This window comes from Rana temporaria, chromosome 1, assembly GCF_905171775.1.
Source record: "Rana temporaria chromosome 1, aRanTem1.1, whole genome shotgun sequence".
NCBI classification, from domain to species: domain Eukaryota; kingdom Metazoa; phylum Chordata; class Amphibia; order Anura; family Ranidae; genus Rana; species Rana temporaria.
In genome coordinates, this window is record NC_053489.1 from 415,126,826 (window position 1) to 415,145,478 (window position 18,653).

General features: G+C 40.9%; 1 protein-coding gene across 2 annotated transcripts in view; it reads right to left on the minus strand.

The window, feature by feature from the left end:
• UBA6 (ubiquitin like modifier activating enzyme 6) overlaps window positions 1-18,653 on the minus strand; it is an 88,806-nt gene that overhangs the window by 21,619 nt on the left and 48,534 nt on the right. For both annotated transcript variants that reach the window (XM_040324754.1, XM_040324745.1), the window contains exons 19-27: window positions 18,334-18,515; window positions 10,079-10,184; window positions 6,729-6,818; window positions 5,370-5,450; window positions 4,711-4,839; window positions 3,814-3,865; window positions 2,195-2,258; window positions 1,885-1,954; window positions 971-1,042 (exon numbers count right to left, since the gene is read on the minus strand). In XM_040324754.1, the coding sequence (XP_040180688.1) occupies window positions 971-1,042; window positions 1,885-1,954; window positions 2,195-2,258; window positions 3,814-3,865; window positions 4,711-4,839; window positions 5,370-5,450; window positions 6,729-6,818; window positions 10,079-10,184; window positions 18,334-18,515 (846 nt within the window). The remainder of the gene's footprint in view (window positions 1-970; window positions 1,043-1,884; window positions 1,955-2,194; window positions 2,259-3,813; window positions 3,866-4,710; window positions 4,840-5,369; window positions 5,451-6,728; window positions 6,819-10,078; window positions 10,185-18,333; window positions 18,516-18,653) is intronic.

The following is an 18,653-nucleotide window of genomic DNA, read 5'->3' on the forward strand; positions in this document are numbered from 1 at the left end:
TACAGTGGGACTGTCCCCTTTTGTCTAGAATCAGACATGTTGCAACCACATGGTGATAGGGCTCAGGATGCCAGGCAAAGTCTCTGGTATTCACGAAACCCAACAGTTGGTAACATAAAAAGAGTTGGATGGCCAGAGGTGACCGAAGATAGTCTTTCCACTTGGCACTCGCATGCAACACTCTACCTAGTGGAGGATGTTGGTGCTCAATTTCACAACATTAATACCTTCCACACAGAAAACCAGTAGGAAGTGGGAAATTTAAGGGTGCCATGTGACCAATGTAAAGCAGGGGACCCCTGATGCCCGCCCTGGCTGGCCAAATATCACTTCCAATAGTATATAGCACTGTGCAGTCCAACAAGGTCTGGACAGAACACTCCAAAACACAGCATGAGAACTGCTGTATAGGATGGCTGCAATCAAAAAGATAAGCTCAAACAGCAATGTAGAGAAGAGACCTGAAAGTCATGCAAATTTGCCATGACTTTGATGCGATTTGAAGTAATGCCTGAGTAATCGTGAGGTCCATGGACCTCAAGTCACATCCAAGTCAGACCAAAGTAATGCAGGGACTACCTTGAAGTCACACATATATGAATGGTATTCGCTGGAAATCATGGGGTAGTCCCAAGTCGCAGGACAAGTTGCACAAGTGTGAAGGGGGCCCAAGGAAAACATTTTGAAGAACAACAATTGGTGCTAATAAAAATAGGTTAGGTTAGTCTTTACACAGCTGAAGAAAAGACATCCATCTTCCTAGGACACCAGCAAAAAACACTAAGACATGTTGGTTGTAGGAGGAGTTATCCTGGGCTGGCTTAGAGGTTTTTTATTTATTTTTATTTGCCAGTGTCCAATTCTCCTGTAGGCAGCAGCATAACCTCAATAGAAAGAATTTTTTTTTTTATATTGGCTCTGTCCACCTTTTTCCTGATTTTGTCTTACAGGGAAAAGTTAACATACATACCTTATTGGAAGGTGTAAAATCTTTGATGGTCATCCCTGTTATAATGTTCTGGATGACATCATGTGTCAAATCCTGCCAGTACAAAGAAAACAAAAATTTAAAAATAAGTCATTGATTATGTATAACAAACTGTCTTTCCCATGTACAGTATATGACTAACTGTGCAAGGACAATAGCTATCCTAAAATGTCAGAAAATGTAAACTAAGTCCATGTCACAAAGTCCAACCCCTTCATGATGAAGGTAAAACACATCCCAATGCCTGAACTCAGTTTTGTAACTTTGACATGTTTTAGTAAAAGTGTACTGTACATATCATAAACTACTTAGTTTATGCAGGTCAATTAGATTTTCAATCTTTTCAGGACAAATTGGGATTTCATTTGCTGGTAAATTGTAATGGATATTTCCTTTTTTATATATATATATATATATATATATATATATATATATATATATATATATATATATATATATATATATATATATATATAGATAGATAGGATGGTATGTATATGTATATTTCTCGCCATTACCATAATCTACCATCAAAGAAAAAGCCAAAATAAATTCTACTACTTCTGATGATCACAGTGATACCACATTCATATGCCCCCCCCCCCCTTTATTCCTACCAAAAATACACGGACTCGGATTTTGACTTTGAACATGACCCTGAACCTACACGTACCCCCCCAACCAAAATATCTCTATCACTCTATATATTAGATTGTGTATATAGAGAGTATATACACACACACACACACACACACACACACACACATCTATATACACACACACACACACTTTATTTTTTCTTATAGTTTATACTGGCTTTACCTAACCCAGTAGCTACTGGATGCCCAATTTAACCTTGCAGAAAAACGCATCCTCACTTCATTTTATATATTTACCTTTTCACTGAGCTGGATTTCATGGACTTCTGAAAACAGTTTGGCAGCGCTAATTATAAAGCCGACGTGTCTAAAAATAAGGAACACATATTTATGACTACTGTTTTAATATGAATGCATCGGGGCATTTTTGTAAAGCCGTGAACATCACAGTCACTAGTACAGGTAAATGAAATCACTATAATGTGAAAAGACTTAACAGAAAGATAAAAATGCAGTGGATGTTTGGTGAATGTTACATTCACCATTTTAAGTATACCCCTTATTGTTACAGTGTATAAACCATTAATAGCAGAAATCCTGTACTTACAATGGGTCGGTTATATCAAACTGTACTGGAGTAGGGGGTCGCTTCGGAGATTGCCAAAACAAACCTGAATAAGCAAAGTACAAGACATCCACAAATTTTATTTTAATTACAATGTACTAGCAGAACACTATTTATATTGCAAAGTGACTTAAAGTGATTGTAAAAGGTATTTTTATTAAAGAAAAAATAACAAACATGTTATACTTGCCTGCTCTGTGCAAATGGTCCTGATCCTCCTCTTCTCAGGTCCCATGCCATGCTCTGGACCTCTCCTTGCTGAGTGCACCGATAGCAAACTGCTTGCTGTGGGGGCACTCGTGGGTCCTTGCTCCCGAGATGGCTCTTTGTGCATAAGACACAAAAAGCATGGCTCAGCCCCATCCCCTGCCTCTCTGGCTTTAAACCGACGGCAGCGGGAGCCAATGGCTCAAGCTCAGCCAATCAGGTGGGATAGACGCAGGAGAGCCTTGGGTCTCATGCACATCGCTGGATCAAGTTTGGGCATTAGGTGGTCAATAGGGTGGCTGAGGGGGGGGGGGGGGAGATGCATACCAAAGGTTTTTTACCTTCATGCATAGAATGCATGAAGGTAAAAAAAAAAAAAAACCTTCAAAAAAAAAATTCTCTTCTTTCAATGTCTTTTCAATAGCGTTTTTTAGCTTTTTTTTGTTGAAGAAAATAATTGTTTTTCTTTTTTTTTCAATGGATAAAAAATGCTAAAAAACGCTGGTGTGTGAAGTTTTTGAGCGTTTATCAGCGTTTTTATAGCTGAAAAAAGTCTCTCAGAACCCACTATTTTTTTATTTATTTTTTACAGCTCAAAACTGCTGATAACAGCCAATGTGTGTATGGACACATAGGATAACATGACGGAGAGTTTATTGACTGTAGAAAAAAAGTCTACTGCCAAAAACAGCTGCTATAAAAATGTCCAAAAACGTCCAGTGTACATGAGGCCTTATACTGATATATTGTAAACCTAAAGACTTGCACTAACCATCTATAGGCACACTTTACAAAAAACATTTATGCAGCTCAAAAAAATATATATAATTCAATTGTAGTTTTAGCAAAAAACAGATTTAAAAATGGTTGTAAACCCTTACAAACCACTTTTTACTACAGGTAAGCCTACAATAAGCCATGGATATCTCCTAAACTCGTTTGTGCTGCTACTTCAGCTGACATGCCATACCGGCGGCTTCTGCACGCATGGGTGGGACAGACATCATCGTGGCTCCGGCCGATCACAGCACCAGAGCCCACGATACCCAGAAATAACCACGGGAGACATGTCGCCAGGCAGAGCAGTGTGCAGTGGGGGGTTTGATCCAAGGTGAGCATTTCATATGGCTTTGTCTTGCAGGTTTTTTTTTTGTTTACAACCACTTTAAAAAAAAGGAGGAGAAGTAGGCATGTTTCTCAACTGATAGCAAAAGACAAAGTATTACTAAATGGTATCATTAATTCTGCAATTATTAAAGTTCAACCATTAGGATTAGCCACATCCCCCACTCCAATCCCCAGATTTTTGGCAATCAGAGCAAAAAACGCCACAAAGGGAAAAAGAAAGAAAGAAATGTGTCCACAGTGTCACTGTTCCTATTTACACGACTTACTTCCATCTTTTAACCGTGTATCAAGAGGGAATGAATGTAAAAGTTGCTGAGCCTAGGATAAAAAACAAAAGACAAAGTGAGATCCTTGATCAAAATATATGTAAGGGTTACAATACCCACACAAACACAAGAAGTCAAAGCCATGTAATAAAAATAAATACAAAATAAATAAACCCTTTCATATGAGACAATAGGGGAGATAGAGAGATAGCTCTATCGCTATCACTATCATACACACACATATTTTAAAAACTAGGCAGTACATGACATTCAAAATCTAAAAATAATAATTCAGGTGTTTCCCAAAGTGGGTATGTGTAGCAATGGTGGTGCTTCATCAAAGAATTGGCCATGTGATGTACAACCCTGTAGGACAGGGATAAGCAATTAGCGGACCTCCAGCTGTTGCCAAACTACAAGTCCCATCATGCCTCTGCCTCTGGGTGTCATGCTTGATGCTGTTAAAGTCTCGCTCATGGGAACATCTGGAGGTCCGCCAATTGCATATCCCTGCTGTAGGAGATGGTCTGTTCTAGTATCAACTACCATCAGCACTAGAGGTTGAACAGTGATTTAAATTGCAGACTACCAAGTTTTTTTATGTATACCTCAGTGCCATTTTAGAGAAGACATTTTACTGGATGCAGAAATGGAGGTTAGAATGAAGTGTGTGCATATGAGCATACCCAATTTCAGAAAAACTTCAAACGGCATTAAGTTTTTGTATTTTAAACAAAACAGCCCAAAAAAATCCATTATCTCAGAGATAACTATGAGCTTTAAATGGGGTATGTACATGCAAGAGATGGTCACATGAAAATAAATCAAATTAAATATACACGCACGCCAAAAATTTTTTTACTGTACATCTATACTGTTATTTTTTTACCCACCTACCTTGTGATTAAAATACTTTTCAAACTTTAACCTTGCCAATTCTACACAGTGAGACCAATTCCTGGGTTTCCTGCTCAGTAGCTTAACAATATGGAAGCAGCCTTCTAAGCTTTCACCATTTCGTATTCTCTGCAATAAAGAATAGGAAAGAAGGATGTAATTATTACATAGAACTGGCAGCAACACCAAAATAAAACGTCCGCTTTTTCATGCACATATATGCATTACTATACTGGAAAACCAAATGTAAATATATAAAGCAATCTATGCCCTAATATTAATACCCAATTCATCTACATACATTGTTGCAAAGTATGAAGGACATCAATATGAGTGCTAATCAATGCCCCAGTACACAATATAAAATACATAAATAATAAAATGAACACGTTTTAAAATTTTTAACAACCAGTAAATTCATTTAGTTTTATGTCTCCACAAGTGATCTGCCTTTGTACGGGGATAGCACTAAACAGAAGTACGTGCACATCAGTAACATTCTGTAGACATATTTTGGTTATCGGTACCAAGAACTGGGAGAACTGTATTTTGGCATTACAATTTTTGTAGTTCATAAAATGGAGAGCAATACTAATTTCCATCTTAATAATTTATTTCGATAGGATTATGGCAACCTAAATACTATTTTCTGTACATACCTGTAGAACATCTTCTACAGATGCATGCGTCTGCCAGAATTTGTTGTACAATGAAGGCTTATGTGAAAACGAACTCTCAAACTGAATCAGAAAAACAGGAAAAAAAATTATATAAAAAAAAAAAAAAAAAAACAACAGGTTAAAAAGGCAGTAGCTAAAAGCTGAAGCTTGCAAAGTTTTGGTTTTATACTAAAGTGGATATCTGCTATATCCCTCCAATAGCTCCACTGTGACTATTTAACCACTTCCATACAGGGCACTTACGCACCTTCCCGCCCAAGCCAATTTTCAGCTTTCAGCACTGTCGCACTTTGAATGGCAATTGCGTGGTCATGCTACACTGTACCCAAACAAAATTGGCGTCCTTTTTTCCCCACAAATAGAGCTTTCTTTTGGTGGTATTTGATCACCTCTGCAATTTTTTTTTTGCGCAACAACTAAAATAAGACTGAAAATTTTGAAAAAAAATTACGTTTTTAATTTTTTTCTGTAATTTTTTTTGTAAATAAGTAAGTTTTCTCTTTCAATTACGGGCACTGATATGGTGGCACTGATGGGCACAGATGAGATGGCACTGATGGGCACAGATGAGGTGGCACCGATTGCTCTCCTGTGATCCACAAGAGAAGTACAGCCAAGAGGTTTGGCTGTGCTTCTCCTTTGATTAAACAAGCTGAAGTTTGAAGTGGTTTGGTTACTATGCACAGCTGCACCGGATTCTAAGTGCACCAGTTTTAGTAAATCTCCCTCTTTGGGTCACAGGAGAATGTTGGAGATTTTAAAAAGAGAAAAATCATCGAGCTGCTAGACAAGGGTGCAGTTATACAATATTCTTATGGAAGAATAAAAAATAAAATCCATCAAATAGAAAAGTGCCCACACTAACTAAGAGACACTTTAGGGAATTAACTTCTGTTACGCAAGGAAGGCTGAAAAACCCACAATATGATTTTGAAAAAAAAAAAAATCATTACCATCCTACCATTATACAAAGAAACTTATAAAAAAACAAAACAAAAAAAAAAACTGTACTTCTAAATTCACTCAAGCCTGGGAAGCATGTGTGGAAAACCTGTCCATAGAAAGACTTACAATTCGCCTAATCCCACCAACCAACAATGGCATTACACCTCTATACAGTAACATTTCCAATAATAATATCAGCAAATGTTCTGTTATTGAATATACCCTTTACCCTGGGACCTGTAATGGCACACATGAAAATCTACCCCCTTCATAAAACCATAACACTATTGGTGGGAGGAACTAATGTACCCCACTTCAAGGTTAAATACTCCAGGAACCGTGTTAGATCTTTACATACTTTAATAACAAGATTTATAAAAAAAAAAATACTACCTTGTCTCTTGCCCACTGAATTGTGTGCTCAATGATTGCTGGAAATGACTTTAAAGTGCAAAAAGGAATTTCCTCATCTGGAGGATCCCGCTATGTTGGAAAAAAGAAAATCAGTAAAGTTATTTAACAGGGAACCAAGAAGAAGATCTGATCTGACATTTCAGTGATGTAGGACACAGATACAAAACGTGAACACAAATTTTTTCTACCCTTAAAGGAGTTGTAAAAGGAAAAAAAAATTTTTACTCAAATGACTGTTTACAGGGTATAGAGACATAATAGTTAACTGATTCCTTTTAAAAACGATTAAAAATAGATAAAAAAAACAATCAATCATATAATGTACCTTTAGTTTCAGTTTCGTTTTTGCATGTTATGCTGCCTCTGTGCTGTATAGAGCCATAGAGAAGTGAGGGTTTGAAAACGAAACTAGAAGCTCCCAGTACTGTGGTCCAAAGGAAACAGACAACCAGGAAGTGTCCAGAGCAGAATTACAGCAACATCAGAGCAAAAACGAACAATGAGGACATGAAACCAGGACTGCAGTAAGGTAAAGGAAGCTATTTAGCTAAAAAAATGTTTTCCTTTAGTGACCCTTTAACTATAACAAGTATCTAGTGATATAGTGTAAGGGGCGATTCACACTGCAAAGTCTGTTAAATCGAAGAGCAGCCAGAGTATTTCAGTCTTCTGGCAAATCTGTGTTGCCAACTGGCAAGGGAGCAACGTGGTGCACGATTCAGCACACCGCACTGTTTAGTACCAACTTCATTTGAAGTGTACAAAATGTACACTTCATTCACTGTAATGTCCTGAGGCACGCTGTGCTGTCCGACATTGCAGTGCGACTCGGGCGGATGCACTGCGATAAAGTGCAGCATGTCTGCAATTTATCACAGCACGCGAAAAAATGTCTGTCACCCCACATAGTGTGAATTAGCACTCAGTGTTCAGAGATTTGAACATAGAGGAGACATATTAAATTTGCATTAGATCATGCAAGCTATGATCAGGGACTGCGTATGCTGGAGGTGACACTGCTCCAAATGATAGTGGCCTTTTGGCTAAATGACACACAGGAGCACCACAGTGTGTAACGCGGCATGCTAAGGTAACAAACCAGAATGCCTTCATTACTTCCTGAAGCAATTTTTTTTACAGAAAAGTTATCGGAGTCTGGATTACATCAAAATCTGTACTAATCTAATATTTAGGTTGCATTCTTTGACTAACGGGTATAAACAACTCTCTGAAAAGAGGTTGAGGAAAAAAAAAAAAAAAAAAGGGGGGAAGGAGATCCTGTTCCTTTACAGCAGGTTAAACAGTATACTGCTTGTGTGGTCTAATATGTCCCTTTCTATGCTGTAAAAAAAAAAACTGGTTGATCCTGTTCCTGTGTCCCCCCTATGTAAACTGACTGGCTGCTGATCCATGATACTGTAGTCAGTTTACTTGCCTCCGTCATCCCACCTCTCTCCCTGCCTGTCAGCTACTATGTGTGAGCGATCTCTTACCAACCTCTGCTTTATTAGCAGCTGGCAGTAAAGTCAAAAAAAGATTACTGCAAGCCCCTCTGTTCTACCAAGCTATACTGCACAGAGTAAATGTTTGTATAAAATGATGCCACTAAATACAGATTGTTTGGCCACGTGAACTCCGCTTGCTCTCCTTCCCCAATCTAAGGGACTGATCGGAAAACACAACGGTCATGTGACCTCCCAGCCAATGTCAGAGGGGGATCTCAGCCCTTCCCGCTATAGCCCTTAGTTTGGGGAAGGAGAGCGGCCGGGGGTCACGTGGCTGAACCAAAACAATCTGAAATAAGTTATTTAGGAGGCATAATTATTGTATACAAACATTTACACTGTGTAGTATTGGCTTGGCAAAACAGAGGGACTGGCAGTAATCTTTGACTTTACAAACACTTTAAAAATAAAAAAAATATACAATATATTGGTGCAAGTGAAGCACATTTCTCATTCCGTTTCTTTAAAAAGACTGAAAGTACAAAAAAAACATATACTAATCTTTCAAAACCAAGTGTGACCCAAACGTCATGTGTGCCCCTGCTGCACTGCAATCGTAAGCATTTTTTTCACCTCTTCCCAGTTCTCTGGGCTAAAGACCACCTTCCTCTCCTAATTTTTTTGACATATGGGGGGTGTAATGTAGTTAGAGTGAACAACTGGGCAGGAATAAGAAACACTGCTTTGGATTACAGTCACGCTCTTTGTAAAATTGTGACAGTGTTGCTGGGAGAAGATGTCACAGCGGGGATCAGAGGGGTGCAGACAGGCGCTCTTTGGTAACAAGTTACACCCTTAAAGTGTTTGTTACCCCAACATTTCTTCTTCCTGATATGTGGCTGCTGTACTATGTACTGGTATGAAAAAAAGTTTAGAGTTCTCTTTGTATTGCTTCCTTTATGTGAAATCTCTGGTGTCCCTGCCAGTCCTTCTGCTTTTCTATTAAAACCTGACAACACTAAGCAGAACACACCGTGGTCAGTTCTCTATGCTGGGAACTCAGTGTGATCTCCGCCAATGATCAGACTTGTCCTGGCACGACCCCCCCCCCCCCGCACAGCCATTCACTGGGAAGCTCAGTGTGCTGCTGCTGCTTCTCCTTCCCCCAGCTTTCATGCAGCCGAGAACAGAGGGAATGTGATCACTTATAAAAAATATATTTATCTTTTTTTTGGGTTATTTTTTCCCCCCTTTTTATTTTTATACCTATACAAAAATGTTTTTATTTTCATTTCTATTTTAAACTGAATGGGTTGTTTTACAAGGTGATCATTTACAATCACATTAATAGAGGTGTACCATTTAACATGTTACCAAAAGGTGAACTTATCCTTTAACTTTCTGCAAAGGATTTACTAGCAACCACCACCACTTTTTCATTTTTATCTTTACAGCCATACTGTATTTTCTCAGAAAAAGAGGTTTGGGGGGGAGTAAAATAGCAAAATGGCATTAAAAAAACAAATAAATAACTCCCTTCAGACAGAGATCTGAGCATGTGATAACCATTACAGCCTTCCCAAATGGTCTACTGAATCAGTGATGTGCCAAATTATATTACTCTGTAATACTCAGTTCAACCAAAACTCAAATCTGGTTGTTACAAGTAGGTTAGATCTCCCGCTAGCTTCATTGAGGTGGCTATAGACATTGTCTTAAATGCAATCTGATCAGATCAAAATATATTTTTTTGGCAGACCTTCTTCTTTAAAGGAATACTACTTTGAAGGGGTTGTAAAAGGTAGGAGCACAGACTGTCTGTGTGCAGACCAGGTCAGTTTTCAACATGAAAAACACAGTACAATTCAATACGTTACTACTTACATAACTGTTGTAGGATTCTGTTAATCGAGGCACAATCACTTCTGTGTGTCCCTTCGTCCCCATTGTTCCTGAGTCAAGAAGTGGACGCAGGTTGGATACTGCCCGACTGCAAGAAAAATTACAAATACATAACTTACATCAGATAACTGGTGTGTAATGATGAAGCCTAGATGTATAAGGGAACTCCTATATAGCAAAAAGGTCTGGTACTAGACCTAGCATTATTATGAGCCATTCTACAAGTTAAAGTGATCGTAAAGTCTCGCTTTTTTTTAACAAAAAAAACAAACATGTGTTGAGGAAATGTTATTAAGATGTATTTAATATGTATTGTTACAGTATTTTCCAGTGTTGGTTCTCCTGCAGACTGCTCTATAGAGTGGACTGGGGCAGACGGATGCCAGTTGAGACCTGTTTTGGTAGTGGAAAGCTTCCTGAGGTTGCAGGGAAGTGATTGCAGAGTGGGGATATGTCCACCAGCGAAGGGCCCCTGTGCAATGCAGACGATCGTTTTAGGGGGATGTGTTCACTCTGCAGAGACATGATCGGCTATGGGGGGGGGGGGGGGGGGGGCGTACGCTTGTGTGCCCCTCTGTGTCTGATCAACACAACATAGGAGGGATTATGGCATGTTCCTGCAGATAATCTCCCATCCAAAGGAATGGTAGTATAATCCATTTATGCGTTGTTCTTTGAACAACGCAGAATAAGGATTCACGCCAACAGTGACAACGGCAGTCTTTGAATTGTTATGGTTGGGGACAGCGTCCACGATATCCTTGCGGATTTCTTTGTCTAGCTGAAGATAATAGCTTACAGAGACAGGGGGTGGGAAATCATAAACACTGCCCCTGCCCAGACACGCTCATAAGACTCCCCTAGTCATTGTTCATTGGTTGAGTATTGTATAACTCCTCCTGTTTGCCTGTGCTTGATTGGCTGATTTGTGAAGCAACCAGGCTCTATTGTTAAATAAAGATTGCTCCCATTATCACACAGTCGAGCTGTGGCTCTAAGGATGGTTGGTCATGTTTGTTACTTGGAAAATATGGGAAACAGGGTCGTACTAAGGTGCATTATACCAAAAGGCTGAAAAGTGACATGAATTACGCGCAGCGCATAATGGAATTTCCACAACACATGTCATACTTACCTACTTACTCAATCTTACTGTTGCAGTGTATTTGCACAAAGCAGCCCGGATCCTCCTCTTCTCATGTCCCTGTTCTGTGCTCATGGCCCCTCCCTCCTGTCGAGTCCCCCCACAGCATGCAGATTGATATGGGGGCACCCAAGCTTAGTCACAGCTCTGTATGTCCATTCAGACATGGAGCCCCGGCCCCCTCCATCATGATTGGCTGAATGACTTTGGCAGCAGCGGGAGCCAAAAGGTGCCGCTGCTGTGTCTCAGGAGGAGCATCTCGGATGGCCAAGGCACTCGTGGACATCGCGGGAGAGAGATGGGGCTCAGGTTAGTATTAGGGGGGAGAGGCTGGAGGACAGCTGCTGCACACAGAAGGTTTTTTATCTTGATGCATAGAATGCATTAAGATAAAATACCTTCTGCCTTTACAACCCCTTAAAACTCTTTAGGAGGGATTCAAATTGAACTTTTCAGTTAATGCGACGTATCTCTACAAGCAAACTTATAAAGGAACTCTCTACAACTTGCTTTCAGGATGTAGAATATATTCTATCTACTGCAAGTGGAGCCCACTCTTCCCTTTTGTTATGGATTGGGGCATCCCTGGCCCTGTGGTGCCTTCATCAATTTCCCCTGCCTCCAGGCTGACCAGGCTTCCTCGCACCCTTTCAGGGGGACCCTGTGAACCTGGAACCAGCACAAAGCCATAACCCATTTTCTATTATTGTTATTTTATCTTTCTCCCAGCCCAGAGGCGGTCTCGGCTTTTCCCTCCGGTCCTTGACCCTTCCCTCCCCCTTTTTTAGGTTTTCCTTCCTTTGGCTCCTTGTTCCCACCCCAACCCCATGGGACTGCTGTCTAGTGGACACCTGCCTACCTCTTGCACCCACCACAGGTCTCTATGTTGCCATCATTGGACACCGCACAGGCTCCTTTGGCTAGGTGCTTGGTGGGGCTGTGGCCCAAACCTTGGCTTACCCTCCCCCTAGGCTTTTGCACCTCACCTCTGGTTCTACTTTTGCATGGAATATGGACATAAACGTCATTGTGTCTCCCGCGACCCCCGAAACCCTTATTTCCCTCTGTCTTCCCTCTTTTCCCCTTTGCTTACCTACTGCTATAGCTACAGTTGCACAGTGGTTGAGGCTTTGACCCGTGCGCCTACAGTCTCTTTTCCTCCCTTGGTTCCCTCGGGAGCTTCTGTTGATATTATAATAGCAGCCATGTGTCTGGTGGCAGAGCCACCCCCGCCTAAAATCCATTTTTAGGATGCCTTTGACCGAAGGCGAGTTTTCTATATTCCTTGACATTTGTATTTCCCCGCCTAGGGTCACAGGGTTTTCCCATCACCCTAAAATCTCAACTTATAGATGTGCTGTGTCTTCAGGAGACCAGGTTTGCCCAGTCTTCTGCTTCAAGGTATCCGTCTCTTTTCCCATGTTTTACATGGCCTCAGCCACTGAGAAGCAGAGGAGTTTTGATCGCCTTTCGACATAATCTCCCTTTTACTTGTGCTCTAGAAATTGCAGACTCCACTGGTAGATACCTACTTTTGCAGGGCACCATTTGGGATCAAGAGGTTACCCTTGTCGCCTACTACACCCCTAATAGGTTTCAACACAGATTCTTTTCTCACCTCTGTACAGTGATTTCACAACATCAAAAAGGCCTCCTCCTCCTCCTCATGGGAGACTCTAATATTACACTCAACTCAGCTTTGGACAGGCGATACGCGCAAGGTGTGACCCTCTTTCATGACTTCTCGCAAGAAAGACCTTTGGCTTATTTGGTGTTTAAAAGTGAACTCCACCTGACCACTTGTGACTTTACTTACTGCTCTAACACAATAACAGTTTTTGTAGAATTTACCATGTTTTTATGCAACTCCCTCATCTCCCCCTGGTGAATAAAATAACTATCCCCGCCTCCCACTGGTCTGATCATGACACCTTGGTTCTTGTGGTCACCCTTTCAGGCATGGTTAGGCGCCCTTCCCACTGGCACATTAACGAATCCCTGTTAACGACCCGGCCACGTGCCAATGCATTTAATCCTCCATCCAAAAACGTACTTCGCTGACAATGTCGGCTCCGTGTCTTCAGCTGTATGGGAAGCCCATAAAGCCACAGTAAGTGGACAGATCATCCAGCTGGTCTCTTCGCGCAGGCGTCATCTGTCGGATCTCCACTTCCTCTTACCAGACGCAGAGACGCGCTGGAAAGCATGCACCACTATAGCACACAGGAAGGCACCTCGAGGCCGAAAAAACCCTCCTCTGGACCAAACAGAAATACTATACTTGCACAGACAAACTGGGTCTGATGTTACCTAGGAAGCTTAATTCGTTGGGGAAACCTTATAGGCCAGTTCTACTGCGATTGCCTGCAGGAGGCCACACATCTAACCCCCAGAACATCACATCCACCTTTGCTGACTTTTTATCAAAGCTTTATGCTAAGCCGGACCTATTTCCCCTTGAAGCATTCTTCTGTCATCTGACCCTTCCCGCACTAGCCAATGACGCACGTGACACCTTGAATGCCAATATCACTGAAGCTAAGGTCCTTCAGGCTATAAAGTCCTTGAAGCCTTCCTCAGCCCCCAGCCCACATGGATTGTCTGGCCTTTATTATAATAAGTCCCCTAAGCTTCTGGCTCCCTCTGGTTCTTATGCACATCATTCTCGTTGCTTGAAATACAGATTTGAAACAATTATTTTGTATAACTCTGTATGCAAATTAAATTCCTCGATATCTTGTTGTTTATGTTTGATAAATCTCAATAAAAACAATCTGATGAAAAAATAATAAATCGCTAGCCACTGCATGGTCGCAACTAGTGCACGTTGGTTCCTTGTTGAACTCAAATTAAAAATGATTGAAACAGAAAGTGAAAGTAAAATAAAATCCAACATTTTGGGTTGTCCCCAGAAAAGGAATAGCGGGAAAAATCTTCCAATGGGTACACTAGTTTTTGTGGATTTCCGCTCACTTCCTGTTTTGGCTATGGGACAGGAAGTGAAGGTAAATCTCCCCAATGGCAAAAAATAAACCAACAGGGGTTATAACCATCCCTTACTCCACCCCCCCCCCCCCAAAAAATGGAAAAAAAAAACACACATATAATTGATTTGCATATACTTATGTTTTCAGCTTTTTGGGGTTTACATGCTTTGTTCTTTGCAACTTCTTGCTCCTCAGCTTCTGGCAAGCTTGTCTGAGAAAATGTTGCCTCTTAATACAGCTTGTACTTACTAGAAACTATTCTGTTGTAAACTGTTGCTCTCTAATGGTTGTAGTGAAACTACACATTCCATTTCACGTCGGAAAAGCGCACGGTGTCATGTGGAGTCCCCCAAGGATCCCCCCTGTCACCGGTGCTTTTCAACATCTATCTTCGCCCTCTCTTTGATATTATCAGTAGCCAAGAACTACTCTATCACTCTTATGCAGACGATACGCAACTGTATTTTCGCATCTGCAACAAAAAGGATCATCATCCCAGTTTAGAGAAATGTCTCTCTTTGATAGAAAACTGGATGACAAAGAGTTATCTTAAACTCAACAGTTCAAAAACAGAACTCCTTATGTTTCACGCCAGCCGAAAGAGTCAACTGGCAACAACCTGGACACCCCCGCCCATTCTGGGCCAAATCATCACCCCTTGCTCCAAAGTCAAAAGTCTCGGGGTCATCTTCGACACCTTCATGACAATGGACGCACAAATAGGGTCAGTAGTCAGCGGAGCGCACCATCTGTTGCGCCTACTACGCAGACTTATTCCATTTATCCCCAAAGAAGACGTAGCAGTCGTGGTGGGAACAATCGTGAATTCCACACTGGACTATGCTAACGCCCTGTACCTCGGACTCCCAAAGTACCAAATCTCCCGTCTGCAAGTCGTTCAGAATACGTCCGCCAGACTGGTGACTGGGAAAACAAAATGGGAATCAATCTCACCTTCGTTGAGAACCCTTCACTGGCTGCCAGTAAAAGACAGAATTGCATTTAAAGCACTCTGCCTGACACATAAGTGCATCCATGGGAAGGCTCCGCAATATCTTTGCGACAAGATAGAACCTCACAATTCGAATCGCATTCTGCGATCCACCGACCAAAATCTGGTCAGGGTACCAAAAACCAAATGCAAGTCCAAAGGAGAAAGAAGGTTTGCTTTTCAGGGTCCTAGACTATAGAACGCTTTACCAACCAGCATTCGGTTGGAGGAAAACCACCTGACTTTCAGAAGACAGATCAAAACTCTGCTCTTTTGATGTCATGAGACACGAACAACTAGCGCCCAGAAGCGATTCAGTTCGCATGCGCCGCGCTTTATAAGTTTTTCATTCATTCATTCAGTACACTTTCAGCAGTTAAAAAAAAAGGAAAAAAAAAAAAAAAACACACACACACCACGGATGTAACAATGGTACCTTTATCCATAGCAAACAACCACATTTCTTATGAAACCTGACCTGTGATTCAGCCCCTTTGACTAGAGGTTCATGTTGTGATTTCCTCAACAACTGGTTCTTCAACTCCAAGACAGTTACAGTGCCAAAAAAGTGCTGTCCACATATACAGTATATTTCTGTAAATTGTTAAAAGCACTAACATACATGCAATTTGCTGCATAAAAAAGATTAATAGTAGAGATGTAGGCCTCATTCATACTGGCACTCCTGCATTTAGTTGTTCTAGTGTCAGCATTTAGATCAGGATTTCCCCTGCTTTACAGCAAGTTTAGAGGGGTTTGGTCACATTTACATGCATTTAGCTGTGTGTCTAATTGAATTGTGGATGCACAGAATTATAATTCTCTAAACATAGCCAATTCTTTTATACAAAGATTAAAAAAAAAAAATGTACAATCACAATTCTGCATCTCTCTCTTATACAGCTTGTTAAAAAAAAAAAAAAAAACTCTGAAGTAAAAGCAAAATTGTGCACAACCATTTACTTAAAAAAAAAAATTGAGTATCGTGCAAAAGTTAATTTCCCTAATGCAACTTAAAAGGTGAAACCAATATATGAGCTAGACTCATTACACGCAAAGCAACATAGTACAAGCCGTCATAATTGTGATGATTATGGCTTACAGCTCATGAAAACCCCAAATCCACAATCTCAGAAAATTGGAATATTGTGAAAAGGTGCAATATTCTAGGCTCAAAGTGTCCCACTCTAATCAGCTAATTAACCCACAACACCTGCAAAGGGTTCCTGAGCCTTTAAATGGTCTCTCAGTCTGGTTCAGTAGGAATGACTAACATGACAGTTGTGCAGAAAACCCATCATTGACACCCTCTATAAGAAGGGAAAGCCTCAAAAAAGGGAATTGCAAAAGAAGTTGAATTTTACTAAAGTGCTGTATCAAAGCACATGAATAGAAAGTTATGTGGAAGGGAAAAGTGTGGAGGGAAAAGGTGCACAAGCAGCAGGGATGACCGCAGCCTGGAGAGGATTGTCAGGAAAACACCATTGAAAAGTGTTGGGGACTTTCACAAGGAGTGGACTGAGGCTGGAGTCAGTGCATCAAGAGCCACCACACACAGACGGGTCCTGGACATGGGCTTCAAATGTTGTATTCCTCTTGTCAAGCCACTACTGAACAACAAACAACGTCAGAAGTGTCTTACCTGGGCTAAAGAAAAACAGATCTGGTCTGTTGCTCAGCGGTCCAAATTTTGCATCTCATTTGGAAACCAAGGACCCAGAGTATGGAGGAAGAATGGAGATTCACACACTGCAAGATACTTGAAGTCCAGTGTGAAGTTTCCACAGTCTGTGTTGATTTGGGGAGCCATGTCATCTGCTGGTGTTTGTCCACTGTGCTTCATTAAGTCCAGGGTCAACACAGCCATCTACCAGGAGATTTTGGAGCACTTCATGCTTCCTTCCAAAGACAAGCTCTATGGGGGATGATGACTTCATTTTCCAGCAGGACTTGGCACTTGCCCACACTGCCAAAACCTGGTTCAATGACTGCGGTATTACTGTGCTTGAAAGGCCAGCAAACACGCTTGACCTGAACCCCATAAATGGGCATTGCCAAGAGAAAGATGAGAGACATGAGACCGAACAATGCAGAAGAGCTGAAGGCCGCTATTGAAGCATCCTGGTCTTCCATACCACCTCAGCAGTGTCACAGGCTGATAGTTTCAATGCCACGCCGCATTGAGGCAGAAATTGCTGCAAAAGGGTCCCTAACCAAGTACCGAGTACATATGCATGCTTATACTTGTCAGAGGTCTGATATTGTTCTATGTACAACACTTGTTTTATTGATTGTATGTAATATTCTAATTGTCTGAGATTGTGGATTTGGGGTTTTCATGAGCTGTAAGCCATAATCACCACAATTATGACAAATCACGGCTTGAACTATCTTGCTTTGCATGTAATGAGTCTATCTCATATATTAGCTTCACCTTTTAAGTTGCATTAGTGAAATAAATAAACTTTTGCACGATATTCGAACTTTGAGTTTCAACTGTATACATGGTGTCCAAACTAGAGAGATGTTCGTTTTACTAGATATACAGATGGTGGAAGTTAATGACCATGACGGGCAGGGTGGGTGTAAGTAAGGAATAGGAACTAGGACAGGATGGTGGAGTACTAAATAACTTAATCTATAGTTCTGATGAGTGAAAAAAAAAAATAATTGGCTGCATTCCAATTAGTCTTAAAGCGTTTCTAAAAATCTGTGAATTGACTGCATACAGTGAGGTCTCCAACCCAAAACAGCCTTCCACCACTCCTGGCTTGCTCACAAGGATAGGGGCAAGGAAGGTTGGGTTGGAGGCATCACTGTATGCAGTCCATTTACTGATTATTAAACCCCCCCCCCCCATCTTCTCAAATGCGTTTTATTTAGACAGACTATGGCTCTTTTTAACAAGATCCAAGACGTCTAGGTTATTTCTGAGTCGGGACTTTTGGGAACTGTACTGCAAATCTTTCCACTATACCAGTTCAGCAAGAATGCAGAATACAATTGCTCTCCAAAAATTGTGGGGAAAAAAAAAAAAAATATGATACAAAAATAGATACAAATATCAAAACATTAAAACAAATTACATACATGTATAAAATCTACAGTATCTTACCTGTCTACATATCTTCTAGCCTCCACGTTGTCCAGTGCATTCACAATGACGTCTTGTCTGAGGTAAAACTCATCTCTATAGGTATTCTCTGTGGCAGGACACACCTTATCTAATCGCGGTTCTATTTTCAACTCAGGGTTGATGTTTATGGTTGCAGCAGCAGCAGTACAACTTTTAGGTTTCTAGAAAGGTGGAGAGAAAAAAAGAAGAAGTTTATAATACCAGTAAGTTAATATACCGAAAAACTATTTTAAAGCATGTGGTGATGTCAACTTTAAAGCCCAACACCAGGCCCTAGATGCCCCCCCTGCAGTATTTTG